This window comes from Mustela nivalis (assembly GCF_964662115.1).
Source record: "Mustela nivalis genome assembly, chromosome: 1".
NCBI lineage: Eukaryota > Metazoa > Chordata > Mammalia > Carnivora > Mustelidae > Mustela > Mustela nivalis.
In genome coordinates, this window is record NC_139020.1 from 189,846,780 (window position 1) to 189,869,366 (window position 22,587).

The 22,587-nt window shown below is 50.5% G+C and overlaps 1 protein-coding gene and 1 long non-coding RNA gene across 4 annotated transcripts in view; one reads left to right on the plus strand and one right to left on the minus strand.

The window, feature by feature from the left end:
• Positions 1 to 2,632, minus strand: part of LOC309869179 — a 45,123-nt gene extending 42,491 nt beyond the window's left edge. The window contains exon 1 of one of the 2 annotated variants that reach the window (XR_014314033.1): positions 2,285 to 2,632. This is a non-coding gene — a long non-coding RNA (uncharacterized lncRNA). The remainder of the gene's footprint in view (positions 1 to 2,284) is intronic. The other variant, XR_014314034.1, reaches the window with a different exon arrangement.
• FAM107A (family with sequence similarity 107 member A) lies at positions 1,827 to 21,870 on the plus strand. Of its 2 annotated transcripts, none has more exons than XM_082739753.1 (4): positions 1,827 to 2,005; positions 17,390 to 17,564; positions 19,242 to 19,398; positions 19,919 to 21,870. In XM_082739753.1, exons 1-4 carry the CDS (start codon positions 1,927 to 1,929, stop codon positions 20,024 to 20,026), a joined length of 519 nt encoding a protein of 172 aa, XP_082595879.1. In that variant the 5' UTR covers positions 1,827 to 1,926; the 3' UTR covers positions 20,027 to 21,870. The 2 variants fall into 2 exon arrangements, with proteins under 2 accessions (XP_082595879.1, XP_082595880.1); XM_082739754.1 differs by lacking the exon at positions 1,827 to 2,005 and adding an exon at positions 9,567 to 9,716.
• The last annotated feature ends 717 nt before the right edge of the window (positions 21,871 to 22,587 follow it).

Here is a 22,587-nt window from a genome sequence, read left to right on the forward strand (position 1 = left end):
AGCAAAAGATTTGGCACCATCTGAGTTCCAATTTCAGTTCCATTACTAACTAATTATGTGACTGTGGGCAAGTCACTTGAACCTTATTCTCCTTATCTCTAAAAGGGGCATAATCATACTTGATCAAAGAGTAGATTAAATGAAATTAATAATAAATTATATATAACTTTGTCCTCTAAAGAATGGATATAAAATAGCCAATGTCAGTGATTGTGCCTGGCACTCATGACAGTTGGTTGCTGATGAGATATATGATCAGTCTGACCAATCAGTGATGTCCCCAAAGATCAAAGTGTGTCACTTGGGTCCTTGGGACCCCAGCGGAGGGGAGAGGAGGGGGGTGACTGAGAAGCAGAGAAGTACAAAGATCTCTGAATTGCAGCAGAAGCTGGGCCTGGAAAGTGGCATAGGACCAACTATAGAGGACTTGGATGACTGGCCTAGGGGACACCAAAGCTGGAGAGGACTGGAGAGAAAACAGAGGCACAAGGAGACAGTACTGTGTGGCCAAATCTCCAACAGCCAGCTCAAGATTCCCTGACCCATATAGGCGCAGCCTTGAACAGAGGCCATCCAGTACCCTGGACAGCTCCAGGGGTCTCTAGATTTCAGGGGCACTAACTAGTTTTGTTTTGTGGGTGGAGAACTGGATTGTCTTGGTTCCTCCAACGAGCTACGTGAGCATGAGTAAGCCACCTCACCTCCCTGAGTCTCAATGACTTCATCTCTCAACTGGAGATAACACCCATCCTTCGGCACTTTTATGAAGCATAAATGAGATAATGGGGGGCAGCAGAGTAGAATGGCCCAAGTCTGAGGTCAGACTACCTGAGTGTGTGTCCCAGATCCACACTGTGTGAACCCAGATAAATTACTGACCCTCTTGGAGCCTCAGTTTCCTCATCTGCAGAATTGGAAGGCTAATAGACACTAATTCATAGGATTGTGAAGTTAAAATAAATAGGACATAAAGTACACAATGAACATTAGTTTTTATATTAGAAGAAACTTAGCAAAGCACTAGACAGAGTAGATAATCAAAATTATCAGTTCCTTAAATCTTTCAAATCTGCCTGGTTGACTTTGCTTCTCCACCTTTAGACTCTTGGTTGGTCCTCCCATCTCTGGCTATTAATAGGATTGTACAAACTGGGAGAAACCAATCTGGCTAAGTCCCCCCACAACTAGTCTCCTACAGTAAATCTCCCTGCTTTCCAGTGCCACTCACCCCAAGACGCTTTTTTTAATAACAGTTTATGTTCGTTCTGCCCTAGTCGCTGTTCTAAGATTATATATAATACATATACTGACTGTATGTATAGTTGGTACATATAACATGCAGTCAGTATATAGAATACATATATCACACACGCATACATATTACCCTCACAGCCCTGTGGAAATAATAAGTACTTTGGTCATCTCCATTTTACAGATGAGAAAACTGTGGCTCTGAGAGGTTAGGTAATTAAATCGTGGAGTCACACAGTTATTAATTTAGTGGCGCTGGGACGTGATCCCAGGGATGCCACTTCAGAATCCCACACCTGCTTGTAGCATTCAACGAGGCCAGCAGCCAGGGAAATGAAGAAATGGAGTACAGCAGGTAGGAGACCAAGGCTAGAAATCAGGACATCGGGTTCTCCCTCGGCGCTGGAACCCCGGGACCAGGAGTCCTCTCACCGAACCCTGACCCATGCCCTCTATCCCGCGGGTAGGATACCTGCCCTTGCCCCTGCCCTCTATCCCTCCCCCCGCCGGCGCCTCCTCGCCCGGTGCTCTGGCCTCCGGTGGTAACTCGATCCGCAGCAGGGTTTGGGCCCGGGTTGGCACGTCACCGCTGCGGAGGCACTCGGGCTCCGAAGTACTACACTCTGGTGCGCTCCCTGTCCGCAGTGCCGGCTCCACAGTCTGGCGCAGGGGCGTATGGCGCAGAGGCTGGGTGAGCGGGCACGGGACCCCACCGAGGCCACCGGTCTCTACCGGGCCGTGCTGCTCAGGTCCGGTAAGTGAGGGCAAGGCCTCCCGGGCCCTGCGTCGTGGAGAGCGCGAGAAGGCAGGGCGGGCAGCCCGCCGCCTCCGGGCACCACGGTCTTCCTTCATCGCTCTGCTTTCCTCCTTTTTCATTCTTTTAAATTACTTTTCGGAGTTCACGCGTCATTCCTTCTTTCGCTCCTACATTCTTCCTACCATTGGGGTAAGGGACCTACCATTAGATATATTGCTTTATTCCAGGTTACGAGCGCACCCCCTCCCCCGCCCCTCCCCAACACATAACACTCACTCGGCTTCTGAACTGTGAAAGTGCGGCAAGGTTCCATCTCCTGGCACGTCCCTTGCGCGTAGGCGTTGGTAGGCGTGGGAGAGTGGAAAATGGGTAAGACCGGGGTTGCCCGCAGTGGGGCACGAAGGGGCACAGATGCATAGCCACTGGTGATGTCCAGCGAGGTATTACATTAGCGGCAGAAAGGAAAGAGAGCAAGTTACAGGAAGAGGAGAAACCATTTTTCTGTGTATATGCATGTAAAGAGAAAAAGATTTAGAGGGAAACACATGGTGGTTATTTTCAAGAACGAGAGTTGGATGACAAGGTGTTTCTTTTTTTTTTTTTTTTTCCTTCCCATTTGTCTTTTTTAAAACTTATTTGCAGTAAGCACGTATTACTTTTCTATTCAGAACAATAAGGGATTTTTTTACTTAGGAAAATAAAACAAACATGGCATATAGTCGCTGTAAAAATAATTAGGAAAACCAGAGATGGAGAAAGAAGAAAAGGAATGCCCACAGTAAGGGACTGGGGCGGTTGCCTCCGGATTTAGTGCTTTGAAAGAGAGGTTTAGGGAAGGTGAAAATCCTTCTCCAGCGTGGTCCCTGCCCGGTGCAGGTACGTGATTAGAAAGTGTCAGCAGACTTGGGCTCAGCGGCAGCTCTGATCTGCTGTGGGCAAGGAGCCCCCCCAATACACACACACACACACCCAGTGGTCCTGCCAGCCGACCCCTGGAGCCAAAGGCACCAGGGTAGCCATTAGCCGCTTGTCTGCGCTGGCCGAGCCGGCCCCCACCCCTTGCCCCTCCTCCCTCCCCCTTTCCCTCCCGCCCGACCTCAATTCTGGGACTGACTGCCTCTCAGATGGGCTCCGCCCCACGGAGATCCCCACACAGAGCTACCGCTTGGGAACACTGAAACAACGGTTCTCTTAACTTCAAAAGCAAGAACTGGCCAAGACTTCGGGACTGCCGGCGCCTTCCTGGGGGAGGGTTTTAAATCTGGCTGAGCTGGGGCAGGCTGAAAGGGAATCCGATTTCCAATCCCAGCTCTGGCAGATTTTTCCCCTGCAAAGCACTCCTCTTAAGGGTTCCCACCCAGTTCCTACCCTTTCACAAAGACGAGGAGGGACTATCTAATCTGAAGACGCTGTGTTCCCTCTGACCTGGAGCTACAGCAATGAGCCTTATGCAAAAGGCAACATTTTTCACAGGCAACTTACTCAGAAGAGCAGACATCAGAGTCCGTCCAGGGACCCCATGCTCTTCTGGTATCTGTACCACAGGCAGCTACAAGCCAGGGAGGGGGCAAAGCCCTTGACCAGGGGCCTCGCTGAGGAAGCATTTACTTTGTGCTAGGCACTGCTGGCTCATTCAGTCTTAAGAACCCTACAAGGTCACTGCTAGTTTTCATCCCCATTTAACAGATGGGGAGCCTGAGCTTTAAAGAGCTTAGTTAGCAGCTTGCCCATGGTCCCGCTAAGAGAAGCTTCTATCCCACTAACAGTTAGTGCAACCTTAGGCCCATTCATTCCAATGTCTGCACACCTCCTGAGACTAGTAATAATGGCCAATAATGCTGATCGCTTGTTATTGCCACTGGCTTTGCCAAATGCTGTGTATGTTATCTCATCGACATAATTCAGTTATTCCTACCGCCAGTATGTACTGACCACCCCCATGCAAGGTACATGGATATATTCATAAATATAACAGATATGTCCCTCCTCTCAGGGAAGCAAGAAGTACTGACCCATATTTTAAACACGAGGAAATTTAGGCTCAGAATATCACATGACTTGTCTGAAGTCACACAGCCCATCTGGGCAGAGATGAGATTCAAACCCATGGCCAGGGCAGAAGCGCTACTCTGGTTGTCTCACATATAGAAAAGCAAGAAGAGTCAGGGTGAGGATCCACCTGGGCCATTTCGTGAAGAGGCAAGAGCGCCCCTCCTTTAGAAGCCCCCAAGGACAGGGTGTGGAGTCCAATCCAAGATGGTAGCCATCCATCTTCATTTACAGTGGTCTTGAGCCATGCACCAAGTAATAGAACACATCTAGAAAATTTTTCACCACAGATTTTTTTTTTTTAAGATTTTATTTATTTATTTGACAGAGATCACAAGTAGGCAGAGAGGCAGGCAGAGAGAGAGAGGAGGAAGCAGGCTCCCCGCCGAGCAGAGAGCCCGATGCGGGGCTCGATCCCAGGACCCTGAGATCATGACCTGAGCCGAAGGCAGTGGCTTAACCCACTGAGCCACCCAGGCGCCCCCAGATTTTTTTTTTATTTGACACAGAGAGAGGTCACAAGTAGGCAGAAAGGCAGGCAGAGAGTGGGGGGAAGCAGACTCCCCGCTGAGCAGAGAGCCCAATGTGGGGCTCGATCCCAGGACCCTGCGATCATGACCTGAGCCACCCAGGTGCCCCAACCACAGATTATTTTTAAATTTGTAATACCAAAGTATTACATGTTCACCATGAATATTTTGGGAAATTGAGAATAAAGAAGGAGAAGGCTTACCCACAATCCCATAACCCTAAGCACTGCTGGTAACATTTGGGGATGTCTCCTTAAAGTCTTTGCAATGCACAGTTTGCATGTGTGGTTGTGTTTTAGGTTGCTGAGGTTGTATCAACACTAGTCTTTAACCCCGCTCTTTTCACATGGATGAAATTTTTACTGCTTTTAAGTGGGTTATCAAAATAACAGCATCCACTTTGGAGCCCAGACCCTGTGATAGGCAATGTGAAGACATCCCATGTGGTATCTCCTTTATTCCTCGAAAGAATGTCTGCCCCATATCAGAGATGAGGAAATGAGGAGTTGAAGGTCACCTAGGTGTCCAGCAGTGGAGCGACACAAACCACAGTCCATGCTCTTAACCACAGAGCTGGAAGGGTCACCTTTGGGAATAACTCATGCTTGGCCATTCCTAGGAAGCTATCCAGCACTATAGTAAATGTCCCCCAGAGGGGACTTACATTCTACCTGGAGCTCAGGTCAGGTTCCCAGCAGGGAGGCAAGCATCTCTCCACGGCATGGACAGAGGCCACACTCCAGGTGCCCTTGAGCATCAGCAATAGCTAGAAAGGCAGCTCCATCCCTGCTTGCCACACAGGGTTACCTATAAAATACAGGACACCCAGGGGCGCCTGGGTGCCTCAGTAGGGCAAGAGTCAGCAAACCCTGGTTGGCCTGCAACCTATATTTGTAAGCTAGGTTTTCTTGGAATATAACCATGCTCATTCATTTACATAGTATCTCTGGCCGCTTTTGTGGTACAATACTAGAGTTGAGCAGTTGCAACAAAATATATTTTTCTTGGGACCTTTGTGGGAAAAAAAAAAAAAAATAGGATACTGGGATTGAGCCCTACATCTGGCTCTCTGCTCAGAGGGGAGCCTGCTTCCCCTTCTCTCTCTGCCTGCCTCTCTGTCTACTTGTGATCTCTGTCAAATAAATACATAGAATCTTTGGGGGGGGGGGGGAATACAGGATACCCAGTTAAATTTGAACCTCAGATACACAACAAATAATACTTTAAGTATAACCCAACTATTGTACGGCTATGCTGGTACTAAAAACGTATTCATTGCTTATCTGAAATTCAGATTTAAATCGAGCATGCTGCATTTTTATTTGTTACATTTGGCAAATAGTCATGCCAGCAATCATGGAAGTTTGCTTGCCTTGACAAGCTATGGTCTGCTCAGGCTCCTCTCTCTCCTACACACACACACACTCCTCTCCCCATCCCTAGCTCCTGTGTCCATCCTTTGCCTAGCTACGAGTTAAAATGTGCTGGGGCTATGGGGCACCCCAGGGTCCCTTAGCAGCCAAGAGACCAGATTCACCAGGCCTCACTGGAGCTGAGTGGAGAGCCAGCTATCCGAAAAAAAAAACTTAATTCTTCCCCACTCCCTGATCCTTTCCCATTTGCACACTTGAAATCCCTCCACCGGGTAAATTCTTCCTGGTTCAAATCTGTTGTAAAGGCAACTCTCTTTGCTTTTGTAATCTCTCCACGGATCCCATGACAAGTTTTCCTGCCAATACAGTTTCTATCCCCTTCCACGTCCTTTCAACTGAGCTTGCTGGGGTGGGGACGAGGTTGGATCCTACGGCTGTTTTGTGGGTGGCTGCTCGGAAACCTCATTGAGGCCTTGGAAAGGGACCCTGGAGATGGAGACTGAACACAGTGCTGAAGAGGAAGTTTTGAGTTGCCATGGGAACCTCTTGTCTGATGTTTGTGCACCCAGAGAAGCTGCTCCAGGCACCTGTGAGCTTGGAAAAAGGGGAGCAAAAGTGAAAGGAAAGATGTTTTTGGAGGTTGTTTTGTTTTGTTTTGTTTTAATGCAAGCTGCGGCCGCAGCCCACAGTGGAAGGAAGAATATTCCCCAGCTCCCACTCCCGCCTGCCTCTCCTGGTCTTCAGGAACCCCCTTCCTTTCAGCTCCTCTAAGTTCCCAGGGAAACAAACTTCAAAGGTACAAGAAGGGAGTATAGGAGGGGTCTACTCAGCCTCTGGGATTCCCCTTCAGTTCTTATGGGGCTGAGCAAGAATTCTGGTCTCCAGGCCCCTGATATCCCAGAGCTCTTCCTTTAGGGACAATGGGGTGGCCTCCAGGGAAAGCTCCACTGACCAAGGCAGGAGGCAGCAACTGGGGCTGGAGTAAACTCCTAAAAGCCTCATTTGCCTGGAAGGCCTCTATTTTCCAATATGCAAAATGGACATGACTGAACCAGATATGAATCATAACTATCGCTGGTTGGAAAAGGTTGCTCTTTCTCATATTTTTTACAAAGATTTTATTTATTTATTTGACAGACAGAAATCACAAGTAGGCAGAGAGGCAGGCACAGAGCAAGGAGAGGCAGGCTCCCTGCTGAGCAGAAAGCCTGATGCGGGGCTCGATCCCAAGACCCTGGGATCATGACCTGAGCTGAAGGCAGAGGCTTTAACCCACTGAGCCACCCAGGCACCCCTCTTTCTCATATTTTTAATCTTTATTGTTTCCTGAGAGCAAAAGCCATGTATGCTTGGTCTTGTTCTGTGTTTAAACCACAAACATTACAGAAATTTTGTGACTAAGAAGGGCCTGTAATTTTTTGCTGTAGAATAGTGGTTCTCAAACTCCCAGAGATAAGAAAATCCCCCTGGGGGGGGTGGTTGTTAAAAATCCAGATCTGTGGTCTTGTCCCTCATAAGTTCTAATATAGCAATCCAGGAGCATGGCCCATTTTAGCCCATCTCACAAATGATGGCTAGTCATGACCTCTGAGATACATTGATCTAGAACTGACCACTTTATCAATTCAGTTTATATGCCTCCAGATTGGTCCTCTATGTTCTGTACATACTAAGTTTTGTATCTTGGAAAAAATAATAATAATAATAATAAGAGTGTCAATGTCTTTGGTGTCTACAAGTCAATGATAGTTACTGAACTCCTTGGTACCGGGACAGGAATACTAAGAAGGATAAGGTAAGGCCCCAGCCCTCAGCCTGGCAGTCTGGTGGGTGAGCCTGATGGGTCTGTACACAGGTTGGACAGTGAGAAGAGCTTTAATGGAAGAGGCATAGTGAGTCCCAGCTGCCTGGGGAATATGGCACCCAACGTTGGGGGATGCCTGCCCAGCTCTCCTTGGCTCTCCATTGCTCTGGGGCTGCCATCAGAGTTTTCCAATAAAGAGAATGCAAGATGGGGATGAAGGTCATTGCTAGTATGGGAACTCTCAGAGTCTGCTCCCCTGGAGGAAGCTGGATTCAGAGGTTCTGTCTTCTGCAGGTGGTGAGCAGAAGCTGTCCGTTCCCCAGGATCCCTCCTATTCCCCCACTGTCAGAAGGCACCCGGATTGGTTCAGATCAGCCACTGTGGGCCCTGGGAAATGCCCAGAAGAGCCATTTACACAGCAAGACAACATGTGGCAACAAAGAGTGGCTTGACAAGAATTTAAAGGCAGACTTTCATCACCAGAATTTAGTAAAATTAAGCCACAGCAGGACAGGAAGCCTGGGGAGGATACCATTCAAAGTACTTCCAGAGAAGCAGAATTTGGGAAGAAGGAACAAAAAGGAACACGTGCTGTTTCTAGAAAATTGTTCCATATCTAAGAATTTGTGACCCTCTAAGTTTTTTTTAAGTGTCCCCAGAATGGCCGGCTTGGTCAAGGCTCCCAGGCCATGCGCGAGTCTATGTTCAGCCCCATGCCCCAACCTCCCCCTCATGCCCACACTCCAGCCCCGCTGGCCTTCTTCCACCATATCAAACTCACTCCCATCCTGGGGCCTTTCCGCTGGCTCTGCCCACTATCTGGAATGCCCTCGTGTGGGAACAGACAGCACATTGCTGGCTCATTCTCACCACCCAGGCCTCCCTTATTAAAGGTCAGCGTCCCCGTGTCCACCCTTCCTGAGCTCAGCACCCCCCTCCCCCCCCCCAACCTCACCCAGTCTTACTTTCAGCCCAACATTCATCAACGGGTACAAGTTTCTGGTTTGTCTCCCTTCCCGTCTGACTCCCCCACCACCCACCCGTGAATACAGGTTCCCAGAGCCCAAAGCTGTCATTCACACTGTAGCTCCAGCCCTGGAGACAGGGCCAGGAACACAGTAGGTACTCAAGAAATGTCGGCTAAATTAATGATAGAGGCCAAAGGGGGCACACATTGTCTTTTTAGTGCCCCGTTCATGTTTGATATACATCCTGGGCCTCATGGCCTTCCAGCCAACCGAGACCCTTCACCAGAGGTGCCGGCCCTGAGGCCCGCTGGGCGAGCTCTAGGGCCTGCTCCCACCCAGAGCCCATCAGCTTCCACCTTCCGCACACTCTTAGCTGGGCTACGTTCCCTTGCTCCTCTCCGAAGTTCGGATGAAGTTCAGAGTGCAAAGTCAGACAGATGGATGACCAAGGACTGAACCCATGTGGGTTCATCCTCCCTTCCCATCTCAGAGCCGGGTTTCCTCCCGAAGCCCTGGGCACCGCTGGGCCTGGGCCGGATGCTCGGCGCTCCCTCCCCTGGGGAGGCTCTGGAATGCACTCTCGCTGACCCTCCCATTGGAAACAAGGGAAATGCCTCCGTGCGAGCCGCCCAGCTCAGACAAAGCTTGGCATGGTTCTCAGTCCTCCACAATCTGACCAAATAGGTATTTACTTGCGCCTCTCAGGCTTGTGGCTTGGACGCGGCGTTCCGCATTGTGGAAGTGGTCGTGCACCAAGTGAAATACCCGTTACTATAGTAACAGTTCCTTTTTATTGATACCAGAATAAACAGGAATGCGGGGCGGCCTCACTCGTTGGCACACGCAGCCGCCTGCCGTCCCCAGGGGTTTAAGAACCGCCCTTCAGAGGCGGCCCTCCTTGCTAGTGTGGGATTTCTCAGCGGAGTGAGGGACCCAGCCACAGCTCCGGCTTCCAAGTTCCCTTCCCAGAGACGCAGCTGAGAAGTAAGACCATTTCTATTCTGTTTCCCTTTGCTGGGGAGGGAGTGGCCGTGGGAGGAGGTGTGAGGGCCCGGGAGCCCCTGGGCAGGCTGTCAGGGGAGCAGAGCTCTTGGAGCTAGGTTCCCTGGGCTCTGTCCCCCACCCAAAACCATTATCACACAGAATAGTGGGCTTAATCCTCATTAGTAGACAGACAACAGGCCGGGCTACCACCAGGCACAAGTCAGAGAACCCAGGTCCTGGCATCAGATAGAGCTCCCAGCTTTGATTCGAGCTCCTTCCTTTACTGGCTGTGTGATCTGGGGAAGTTAAATGATCCCTCAGAGCCTCACTTTTTTCCTCTGTGGAAAGGGGCCGCAACAGTGGCCACCTCCTCAGCCTGTGGTGAGAACTTTCCAAGCTCTGGCTGCAAGTGGCTTTGCGCACACCAGGCACCACACATGCATGGTAACGTGGTAACTGCCTGGTCAGTGTGGCTCTAGCACCTGTCAGCAGAGGCAGGCCTGGGACGGAGCTAGAAATCAGGGTTCGCTGGGTCACATTTGGGAACAGCTGACAAACCCAGCTGGTTTCCCTGGCTGTGAGCAGCCCCAAGAGCTCCGTGTCCAGGGGCTTGGATCCCGAGGGGCTCTTAGCTCCGTTGGTGGTAAGTGCCTGCCAGGATTGTTCCCTGGGAGGCGTTATCCCGAGTGGAAGGGCTGGCATCGTGCCGCTGGTGGGCCAGCAGGAGGATCTGCTGATATTCCTTATACCCGCTGACACTTGTTCCTTGCGCCACACTCCGTGCCAGCCTTGTTAAGGGCCTTCCATGTCCAGCTCTGGACTCCGCTATGACATTGAGTCAAACTCCTGAATGCCACCCAGACCTTCTCCTCACAAACTGGGAGGTCATGAACCATTTTCCCATGGGGTGAGGGTGCTGCATCCAAATGGACAAGGAGCTCTGATTCCAGGCAGGGGCCACCAAAAACGGTCTCCAGTCAGTGCAACACCAAAGGGCACTTTCGGGGCACCTGGGTGGCTCAGTCAGTTAGGCGGCTGCCTTGAGCTCAGGTCATGATTCCAGGGTCCTGGGATGGAGCCCCGCATCAGGTTGTCTGCTCAGCAGGGAGCCTGCTTCTCCCTCTTCCTCTGCCCCTCCTCCAGCTTATGCTCTCTCTCACTCTCTCTCACTGTCTCTCAAATAAATAAATAAAGTCTTAAAAGGCGGGGGCACACTCCCTATTGGGAGGAAAAAATGGCAAGAAGAGGCTGGGATATCCAGTGGCCATGCTTGTCATTTTCATCGAATGCCTCACTCTCTTTTGCCAGTGGTTGTTACAAAACCTCTCTCCTCCTCTACCCTTCTGCTTCTTGAAACGTTGAGTTAAGAAGGTCCCAAGTGCGTCCTGAACCTGCATCTTGAATGGTACTGAGGATCTAGGGTGCAGGGAGGGAGAGCAGGGAAGACTCTGACCAACACCCCAGGGAAGGAGGGCCACCAATTGGTCTCCTCCTAAACAAAGGCCAGCCCCTGGACAGACAAGCTGTGGATTCTGGCTCAAGCCCCCAAGATGGGGAGGGCTGGGCAGGGGCTCCCCAGTGAGTCTGTATTTCCCTTGGGCTAGAAGTTCTCCAGCTGCCAAGCCTCATCTACAAAACAGGCACAATAAAACAGTACTGCCAACAGCCTCCAGGACAATCGTGAGATCCAGATGTAGGTGAGTGAGCCTCTGCCAAATGCTGAATGCTGAATGCTACCACAGGTCCCCTCAGGAAAGGAGGAAAGTTTGCCTTCTGAGAGCATCCCTGTGCCAGGCACTGGACTAGCAAAATCATGTACATTTAATCATGTCACCCTCTAAACAGCCCCATGAGTAGGTATGGCCATTATTTCCATTGAACAGAGGCTCAGAGAGGTGAAGCTATTCACCCAAGTTCACACAGCTAGTAAGGAGTAACCCACCATGATTGAAACCCAGTTCGTCTCCTCCAAAACTTTTGCCTTAACCTTGCGACTTGACTGGCTCTTGTGTCATGTGTTCTAACTGATGCCACCAAAGACAGAACCAGAGCCACCATGGCAAAGAGGCAGATGAAGGGGACATTAAGCCCTTAGGCATCTCAGGATCCACTGGGACCTGGGTCCCTGCCACTGCCCTAACATCAGTCACGCATGCCCCAGCAGCTGGCAGGCTTCTCCTGGGAGCAGTTAGTGACACCAGCTGAGCCTTGCCTGGTGTGGGGCTGGTGTCTGCAAAGCCCCTCATAAGAAGCTGTGGGACCTCTTGGGTTATCAGCAGAAACAGGGAAGAACCAAGGAACAAGCTCCCAATCTCTCTCCTGACATTTTACTACCAACCCCACCCTGCCCCCAAAGAGGAATAAAGTCCCATGGTCTGCAGAGTAAGTGAGAATTATTTGCCCATCTTGTAGTCAAGCAACATTCCATTTAGCTGTCACCTACTGGCTGCACCTGCCCCTCTCAGCTCATCCCGTCTTCACAGCATCATAATATTACAGAGGAGGGTCCTCAAGGTTAAGACCCATCCAAGTTCACCCAGTAGCTAAGAACTATGACCTCAACTACACTGCCCACCATAGCCAGGTCAATCAGTCAACTGAAATCACTCAGGCTAAAGCAAAGGAGATTGATTTTTTTTTTTTTTTTAAATAACTCCATGATTTACAAAGCTGCCTGACTATTGGAATCTTTCGGGGAGCTTTTTAAAATCCCAAAAGCCAGGCTGCCCTCCCAGGCCAATGACATCAGAATCCCTGGGGTGCCACTCAGGCATTGGTATTTTTTAAACTTCCTCTGCTGATGCCAATATGTAGCCAGGGTTAAGGGGCACTGATTAAATCAGTGAGGTTTTTAAAGATGCACAGGAGTTTTTAAAGAAAGCTCCATCCAGCCTCTGCCTTTGGCTCAGGTCATGATCCCAGGGTCCTGGGATCAAGCCCCACATCGGGCTCTCTGCTCAGCATGGATCCTGCTTCCTCCTCTCTCTCTCTCTCTCTGCCTACTTCTCTGCCTGCTTGTGATCTCCATCTGTCAAATAAATAAATAAAAATAAAATCTTTAAAAAAAAAAAAGAAAGAAAGAAAGAAACAAAAGCTCCATCCAAGACTAGGGCTGGGATCTATTAGTAATTGTTAAAAACAGCTAATTGGGTGACCACACCGTGCAATTCCAGGAGCTCCACTCATCATTTAATTTACAGGAGTGAGGCCCTAGGGTTGTACAGTGCACAACCTGCCTTGCTGTATTTGGCTGCCCAGATATTTAGCACCACTGAGTCTTCAACTCTGTGCTAGGCGTTTGCCAAGCACTAAGCAAGCATCCCCTTGTTTATTTTGCAAGAACCCTTGTGAAGAAGGATGCTGAACAAGAGCAGCTGTTGCACCTTTGCGACTCTGCTGTTCTAGCAGAAAGCAGCCATGTAGGCAGTAAGTAATGAGTGGGCATGGCTGTGTTCCAAAGCAGTTGAATTTGGTCCAAAGGTTTAGTTTGTGGACTCTTGCTGCGGAGCAGAGGTAAACTTGCCCAAGGATAAGAAGGGGCACAGCCAACATTCAAATCCAGATCAAGGAGGCTCCTGTGTCTATACACCTAAGCTTCATTCTGCCTTTAACTCCTCCTCCATTGGCCTGTTCCTCTTCTCTGCTGGCTCCTCCTTCCGGCATTCATTTTTGTCTCTTCAGAGGCAACCTCACACTGTGCCCCCATCATGGCCACTTTCCTGAAGGTCTCTGATCTCTCCGGACCCCCCAGCTGCCTGAGGGACTTAGCCAGGGCAGCCCCGGGATCAGATTCCCCCCTTCCCTCCTCTGCCCAGGAAGACCACCTGCCCCCAGGCCCCCCACCCTACCCATGGAAGCCCGGGTTTAGCATCTGGGCTGGCCCCTGTCGTTCCAGCACCTACATGAGGCTCTTCTACACGGGGGGGGGGGGGGGGGGGTGGTGTCTCTTTTAATTAAACTAAAAGGCAGGGAAGCCGGCTTAGTGGCTGAGCCTTGGAGGACCCCCACACGCGTGACCACAGATCTCACACATGTCATTTCTAGAGCTGGCAAAGGCAGCAGTTTTCCCAGCCTGCAGTTTTGGTCTGAAGAACCAGCCACATCGTTCAGCATCCCTGCCTGAACCACCACACCACCCTGGCCTCAGGAGGACCACCTTCCCCTCCCCTACCCCAGCTACATGCTGATTTCTTTTTTATTTTTTTTTTAAAGATTTTATTTATTTATTTGACAGACAGAGATCACAAGTAGGCAGAGAGGCAGGCGGGGGGGCGGGGGGGGGGGGGTGCTGGAAGCAGGCTCCCTGTTGAGCAGAGCACCCAATGCGGGGCTCCTTCGCAGGACCCTAAGATCATGACCTGAGCTAAAGGCAGAGGCTTTAACCCACTGAGCCCCTCTGATTTCATTTTTAAAACAAAATAAAGAGGCCTGGAGCCAGAGCTGATCACTGGTCGGGCCTAGGTGCAGGACTGGCTGAATACATACAGGGTCCCTCTTCCAGGCAGGACACTGGGGAAAGGTTCCTGTCGCTGCGGTGGGGCCCGGCCCCCGGCAGGCAACCCATTGGCTGGCTGGTGACCTATGGGGTGAAGAGTCTCCGCCTGGCCAATCAGATGTTCTTCCTCTGGAATTTAACAGGCTGGAGAGACAAGTGCCCAGTGGAAATCAAAGAAACCAAAGTCCTATAAGAATTTCCCAAAACCTGCTGACAGTTTTTCCACACACACCAGAGAGAATGGCCTTTTTAAAAATCGAATGAGACGCACTCTTTCCCCGACTTGAACCCACCCGTCCACCCTCAAACCAACCACTCTCCCTGTCCCTCACTCACGCCACTCCAGACACACTATGCTTTTTTGTTCCCTGAACAGACCAAGCTTGTTCAAGGTACATGAGTCACACAGGCTGTTCCTTTCCTCTGCCCCAAACAGCCTCTCTCCTCCTCCTCAGTCCTCAGGTCTGAAATGTCACGTCCTCAGAGAGACCCTCCCAGTGCACCTGGCTGAAGATGGGTCCTCCTGTTAGTCTCTATCCCAGACCCCTGGTTCCTTCAGTGGGCTCCCTGCAATTTGCAATCATTTGTTTTGATTGGTGTGTGTCCATGTTTACTGTCTGCCTCCCTAACAGAATGTCAGCTCTGTGAGAGCAGGAACTTTTGTTTGCTTAGCTCACCTCTGTGTGTCTAGTGTCCACCACAAAATGTGGCAAACCGTAGGAACTAAAAACAGATTGTAGAATGAATGAAAAATTTTATTGTGTATGTTCTGAATGGTCATTCCTGTTATGCAGACACTCTCAACTTTTGTGTACTTACTTTGTATCTGGCCACATTATTGAATTCTCTCATTCATCCCAAATGTTTTAATGTTAATCCACTTGGGAATTCTCAGTATGTCGTGGTATCTTAAGCCAATCATTTCTGCCTTCTCCTTTCCTAAACTTACACAATTTGTTTCCTGCCTTGTGGCTTTGGTAATGTACAAGTTAGTTATTCCAAAGATGGTGTGACTGATGAAAATTACAACTTTCTGGAAGGTTTGGGATAGAAAAGGACTATAGGCAGGATCAACAGCCAAGGAGCTATGGCAGCTATTTAAGTGTGGTGTGGATAGGATGAGTAGAGAGGATGGCTGAAAACCACTCAAAGGTTTGGTGGGACATGGTCATGAGACTCGGCAGCAAAAGGGAGAAAAAAATCCCCAAATACCAGTCTGAATCAGGGCTCCCAGACAACATAAGCCCACAGACTAAGAAAATATCCGTATTTTAGGGGTGCCTGTCTGGCTCAGTCAGTAGAGCATGCTACTATCCATCTGGAGTTCATGAGCTCAAGCCCTACATTAGGTGTAGCGTTTACTTAGAAAAAAACAAAAGGTAAATGCCCACATTTTTAAAAGATGAGGGAACTAAGTTTTGTCAACTGCCCATTTTCAGCTATCAAATACTACCACAATCTTTAAAAACCAAAGAGCTGGGAAGGATAGGACCTGAAAACAAACAGCCTTATGAAGAAAGTGAAGAAAGGCGAGTAATTAGAATTTTCATTTTAGAGACAGTTCTGAGAACGTGAATTCGAGAAAAAAATTAGCAGATATGTTTTAAGCTCTAACACTTCATCTGGCTACTTCCAAAATATCTTGTAATAATTAACACTCTTTCCAGTTTACACAGCACCTTTACAAATGTGATCTCACTTAATTCTCCAAACAGCACCCTGCAATGGGTAATAATAGAAATGCCAAACGTGTATCCAGTGGGCCACCGTTTGCAAAACATAATCTCCTCTTTGATGCCGACATTCCCTGACGTGTCCCCTTGCCATTTATACCCTGCCACCTCCCTTCTCCTGCATTTTCCAGCCCCACTGAGCTATTACCTACACCCAGGTTTTGCACACACCACCATGCCTAGCTAGTTTACTTGGAGAACTCCTGGGTGGGCCAGTTAGCTCAGCTGGTTAAAGCGTGGTGCTACTTGGAGAACTCCTGTTTACGCCAGTGCTCGGCTTAGAGCAGAAGCTCAACCTCAGAAAGGCAGGATTCATGAAGGGAGAACCAGTGCCTCAATTTTCACTTGAATTACTAAGAGAAGCTGATGGCCAGGCTGTGTCATCCCCCGGGAGACTTTTTCTGAAGAAGTCTTCCTTTCTCTGTCCGTCTCTGTCCATCTCTCTCATCTCTCTCATCTCTCTCTCTCTCTCTCTCACACACACACACACACACACACACACACACACAAGTTTGCTTTGGGGCACTGCAAAGATATAAAGCCAGCTTGTAGGAGGGAGCCCTTCTGCCTGAATTTCTACTTAAGTAAACTGACAAATTCCGAGCTTCTGTGGTGGAAGTGAGGCCATCAAGAAGCCAGCCATCTGCATCAAAGATGACAGCCATCGGGCACCTGGGTGGCTCAGTGGGTTAAGCCGCTGCCTTCGGCTCAGGTCATGATCTCAGGGTCCTGGGATCGAGTCCCGCATCGGGCTCTCTGCTCAGCGGGGAGCCTGCTTCCCTCTCTCTCTCTCTGCCTGCCTCTCAGTGTACTTGTGATTTCTCTCTGTCAAATAAATAAATAAAATCTTAAAAAAAAAAAAAAAAGATGACAGCCATCACTTTGTAATTAGACACATAGCCATTCCGGGATTTCCTGCTCTCCTCTTTGATCTGGAGAAACTGAAAAGCTGGATGCTTCCACAGAGAATTTGGAATGAAGGAGAGGGAAACGGGACAATAGGGGGTGAAGTCTCCTTTTGATCACTACGTTCATCCACATTTAACAAACGCAAACTTGTTCTTTTTAAGTATCTTTTTTTTCTGATTAGAGCTCACTGAAAAACAAAAAACTCAAACATAATTCTTTTTGTAGGATATTATATTCTACAAAGTCAAGCCAAAAACATATGCATGTGTCCACCCCAGTATCATTTCATCCCCACACCGCGCTTTACAAACAGATCTCCAATCCTTACAACAACCCTGGGCACAGGTTCAATTATTTCCATCTCACAAATGAGGAGACCAGAAGCTCAGAAGCTCAGACGCTCAGCCCAGGGCTTCCCTGGAGCGACAGATGGCCAAAGTCCATCTAACATCGAGAGGCTTCAGCTGTGCCGCACGGGGGTGGGTGAGACTGTGGACCCCGCTCTGACCAACCCCCACCCCTACCTGTCTCTACAGCCTCGATGTACTCGGAGATCCAGAGGGAGCGGGCAGACATCGGAGGCCTGATGGCCCGGCCCGAATACAGAGAATGGAACCCAGAACTCATCAAGCCCAAGAAGCTGCTGAACCCCGTGAAGGCCTCCCGGAGCCACCAGGAGCTGCACCGAGAGCTGCTCATGAACCACAGAAGGTGGGAACAGAGCTCAGTTGCCTCCTCCTGGCAAGCATGTCCTGAGGCCTGCTGGGCCTCGCAGAGGCACCCCTTGTGGAAGGCAGGGCTGATGGTCATGCTGGCTCTCCCGGAGGCTGAGGAGAGTTGAGGGTACCACACATAGTCACCCACAGAAACTGTGAAGGTTTAGTTCCCAGTGGTCCCCCAAGAGCCCTGCTCTCCCTCCCAGCTACCTACTCATGCCTGTCCTCCACATACATTTACTGAGCACCTACTATGTGCCAGGCATGGTATCCAGACCTGAGGCACAGGAAGGAATGGAACCCAGTTCCTGCCCTCACAACCACAGGCTAGGAGGAGGCCCTAAATGGGCCGAGGAGCTCAGAGGACACACCTGGGAGTGGTCCAAGGTGACTTCCTCCCAGAGGAGAGGATGCCTCAGCTGACGCCTGAAGGGTGGGCTGGCGTCAGCCAGACTAGGAGGTGGGCATCAGCTGGTGGAAAGCAAGTGTATTCCCAGCAAATGGAAGAGCATGTGCGAAGAGACAGGAAACACAAGTAGCTCAGGGTGTTGGCAGCATTGACTTTGAGGTTGGCCAGAGATGTGCTGACCTGGAAAAGCAGGGATGTCACAGTCACGAGGCGGTGGTAGGAGGGAGGGGCATACGGGAAGCAGCGAGGCCAGGGATGCAATGAAAGAGACAGGCTTGAGGTAGCAGGGCTGGGATTCAGTAACCGAGGGAATGTGGAGGCGGCCTGGGAAATACCTCCCAGCTGGCTAGCATCAGGAGGAAGGCGGCGGCGCCTCTGCAGCTCCCTCTACTGGCATATTCTGGTATTGGCACGGGCTAGGATTCTATTTTCTGCTCTGTTCAAGACCTTCCAGCAGGTGTCATTTTCTATCTTCGGTGGGTTCTTTTTTGTCTTGCTTAGTATATCATGTGTATTTTCTCCGAATGTGTTTTAGAGTCATCCCTTTTCACGTCAAAAAACAACAAACAAAAGCCTAAAGACAAATCAGGGAAACACTTGCAATATAAAACACACATAAAAATGTTTACCTATCACTTATAATTCCATATGGGAAAAAATGAACAAAGAGAGTTATAGTTAGTTCACAAAAGAAGAAATGCAAATGATGGGTGCACATCTCAAAGGCTGCTGTTCCCATGTAACTAAGAATTAGCGAAACACACATGAATACCAGATATTATTCCTTGCCTAGTAGATGATCAAATACAAAAAGACTGAACATTGACAGTGGGGAGAAATAGATGCTCTTGTACAATGACGACAGAGTATAAATTGGAGAGCCTTTTCTAAGGGACAGTTGGAAATAGGTGTCCAAAATCTTTACAAAGAGCCTGACCCAGCAAATCCACCTCTAGAAACTGACCCTGGCACATAACCAGAAATGACATACCACCTGGTCTCTGTCATCAGACAACCTGGGTACAAATCTTCGCTCAGCCCCTTCGCAGCTGTGACTTGGACTGGACTGGTGTCTTCAGTCCTAGGAGCCTCATTTCCTGGCTCCCTATAAGGGGACGGGAATGAGACCCCCCTCCTGGAGCTGCCCACGGCGGGGGGTTGGGGGTGTAGGACACGATGGTGTAAGTTGGTGTCACTATGGGGTGCAGCCTTGAGCCTGGGGTGGGGGGACACTGGGCACTCCTGACGGCTCCTCCTCCCCAGAGGCCTGGGCGTGGACAGCAAGCCAGAGCTGCAGCGGGTCCTGGAGCACCGCAGGCGGAACCAGCTCATCAAGAAGAAGAAGGAAGAGCTGGAGGCCAAACGGCTGCAGTGCCCCTTTGAGCAGGAGCTGCTGAGACGGCAGCAGAGGCTGAACCAGGTGGGTGAGAGCACCCAGCCCTGGCCCCAGCCCCTTCCAGGACTATCTCCCCGACCTGGGGGTGGGGGGAGGGAGGGCTGCACTTGGCCACCGCTGGCAAGAGGGACAAGGTGATGCCAAATGAGGCTTCAACCAGCACTCTACCACCAGCCTAAATCCTCACGCTGCCACTCACTCGACTATGTGACTTTGAGCTGGTGGCCTCCCCTCCCTGAACCTCAGTTCCCTCATCAGCCCAACCTATTGCATGCTGATCCTGTTTTCATTCTCGCTACGGTCCTATGAACCAGATGGCATTCCCATTCTAGAGATGAGGAACCTGAGGCCCCAGCCAAGGCAAGCGATCCGCCACAGCTTCACAAGGAAAAATTTGTCTCACGCTGTCACCCCAGCTACCAGGCTGCTGGCAAAGCTGATCCCCCGTTCTGTTTCCCCTAGAGAGGATCCATGGTCCAAACACTGTGGTTTGAACCACACACCCCCCCCCCCACTTTACACCTCTGCTTTGTCTCTCCTTTAGCTGGAAAAACCACCAGAAAAGGAAGAGGACCATGCCCCCGAGTTTATCAAAGTCAGGGAGAACCTGCGGAGAATCGCAACGCTCACCAGCGAAGAGAGAGCTCTGTAGAGGGGGCTGTTGACGCTCCGGCCCCCCCCCCGCCACGCCGCCTGCAGCCCTTCCGCCCTGCCAGCCCCGAGCCCCCAGCCTGGGGCCATCTGCAATGATGTTCACGCTTGCTCTTGTGAAAATGCCCCAGAGAGCCTGGGCCCTCCTTCCCACCCCTAAAGAAGCCGGGCGGCCCCTAAGCTCCCTGGCTTTTCCTTCCGAGCACTCACCACTTCTGCTCCAAAAGGAAGCTGTTGCCGAGAAAACTTTCCCAAGGCACCTCTCCCGGAAGCTCTGTTGAGATTCTCCTGGCAGAACTGGGAAGGATTGAGAGGCCCCTCTTTGGCCTGACCAGCCCTCCATCTTGCCCAGGCCCCACGGGCCCCTGCTTCTCTGGACAGCCCAGCTCCCTGCTCTCCGAAAGCTTCCCTGACTATGGTTTCCCCTGCGGTCAGGTGGGGAGCATTGAAGTCGAGCCTCTCAGAACACCTGCCCTGAAAGCCAGTTGAGGGGAATATGGTTCAAGTGCAGCTGTCCTTGGGGAGGAAGGGCAGGGCAGCTCCGAAGGCAACCTCGGGGCTCGAAGCCGCCAGGTTGCAAGGGTACTGACAAGGAAAACTTCTCAGAGTTTGCCAGCTTCCCCCAGACCCAGGCGCTTGCTTTCTCCTCTCTGGGGCCTCCCTGTCTGGGCCTGGTAACCACACCTAACCAGGGCTGCGGCCTTCCTGCTCCCCAAAGTCTAGAACAGTGCTTCTCAAACTTGCTTGTGCCTATAAATCACTGGGCCTCGTGTTACAGGACAGCTTGTGATTCAGGAGATCTGGGCTGGGGACTGAGAGTCTGCGTTTCCAAACAGCTCCTGGGCTGGGGCTCTCACCACCACCCTGTAAGCAGCCAGGGACAGTAAATACTGGAAACTCATGCCTGAAGCCACCTCTGCCCTGAAGGCGTTCCCGGCTCTGCCCCTGCAGCCCCAAGGGCTCTCGAATATCCATCCCATTCCAGGGTCGCCAGACCTGGGAAGACATTTGCCCAGAAAATTATGTCTATTTCATAATTGCCATTCTCACTGGAGAGGTCTATCATTGCCAATCTGCATTTTCTTACCCCACTGTTCTGATGCAATTCTAGCAAAAAAAAAAAAAAAAGAAAATATTTTCCCTTTTCCCGAAGTCTATGGAGAACAAATATACAGTCATTTCCATGGGTTTCTGGAAATACGAACGGTGGTTCATAGGCTCCTTTGAGTCCCCATTTCCAGTTCCTGCACCGGCTCCCTGCTTGGTTTCCACCACCTGAGCTCCAGTGACGTCACTCTTTCTTCCCCAAAACCTTCCCCACGCGAGACCACGTGTGTCAACCTTCTGCTTCTAGCCCACTGTTAATGATTTAGAGAAGAAACCAGGCCAGTTTCTTCCCTGCCCCGTGAGGGATAAAATCCCTGCCCTCTGGCCTTGCAACCCCTTCATTTAAGGGGATAGATAGGGCAGTGCTAGAAAAGCATTTCCTTCCATAGCCTCTCCCCGCCAAAAACGGCCAGAAAAAGCTGCTGCTGGAACGCTATTTTATTCTCAGACCAAACGTGGGACGTTTAGCAGGAAAGGGGTCATCCTGGTCTCAACCCCTAACTGAGTGGTTTGAGGTTGACCAAGACGGTGCCCTTTATTTCCTGGGTGGGGTGCCCACCAGTGTAAATAGACATGCTGCCTGCCGGGGTGTGTGTGTGTGTGTATGTGTATGCAAGCCAGGCTCTAAAAGGCTCAAGATTCTGTCTTAGTGAGAACGTGGTCATAGTATTTTCATGTCTGCCTCTTGAGAGCAAGTGTAAAGCACAATCCCCAAATAAAGACCACCATTTCACCAAAGACATCTCCCCCTGAGGTCTGTGTGTTGCTCAGACATATGACAAGAAGCAGGACAGAGCATCTGGGATGGAGCAAGCCCCTCAGAGAGGATGGCTCGGATTCCACTCAGTGCTCCCCAGAGGTGCTCTGTGGAAGCGGCAAGCCACGGAGATCAAACTCCACATCGTCCAGTGGGGCCTCGGCAGCCACCCACATCCACGCCCCTTCTCTCTAGCTGCCTCCCACTGTGAAGGTTATAAATCCCAACTCCCACTGTTCCAGACTCCTTTGCAGCTTGGGGGGACATATGAACAGGTATGGCCAGTGAAATTTAAGAGGAACTCTACAGGGGCTTTTCGGAGAGTTTATGCTTTTCTGCTAAAAGAGGTAGACATACGTAACACCTCCCTGGCCCTCCATTCTTCCTGCCTTGATGGAATATGTGATGCCTGGAGCCACAACAGGCATTTTGCCACCATGAGGAAAAGCCAAGAGAATCTCAGAGCACTGACCCTGCCATCATTTGACCAAGCCAATGCCAGCAGCCATCCTCCTCCAGAATTCTTCCAAATAAAAAAGAAAACCCTCTTTGTTTGAGCCATTGTTGGTCAGCCTCTGTTACTTGCAACCAGAGTATTCCTGACACAGAAGGCCAGTCCTGATGCCTAGAATAACCACCAGACTGTACTGAAAATCCAGATTCCTCTTTCCCATTAGAAACCAAGTGGAGGAGCGGGG

What these genes read in the sequence shown, in the direction of transcription:
- FAM107A (XM_082739753.1), top strand. Translation starts at nt 1,927, where the DNA reads ATGGCGCAGAGGCTGGGTGAGCGGGCACGGGACCCCACCGAGGCCACC. An exon ending in CTGCTCATGAACCACAGAAG is followed by an intron (nt 17,565 to 19,241) that starts GTGGGAACAGAG and finishes CCTCCTCCCCAG; the next exon opens with AGGCCTGGGCGTGGACAGCA. An exon ending in GGCAGCAGAGGCTGAACCAG is followed by an intron (nt 19,399 to 19,918) that starts GTGGGTGAGAGC and finishes TCTCTCCTTTAG; the next exon opens with CTGGAAAAACCACCAGAAAA.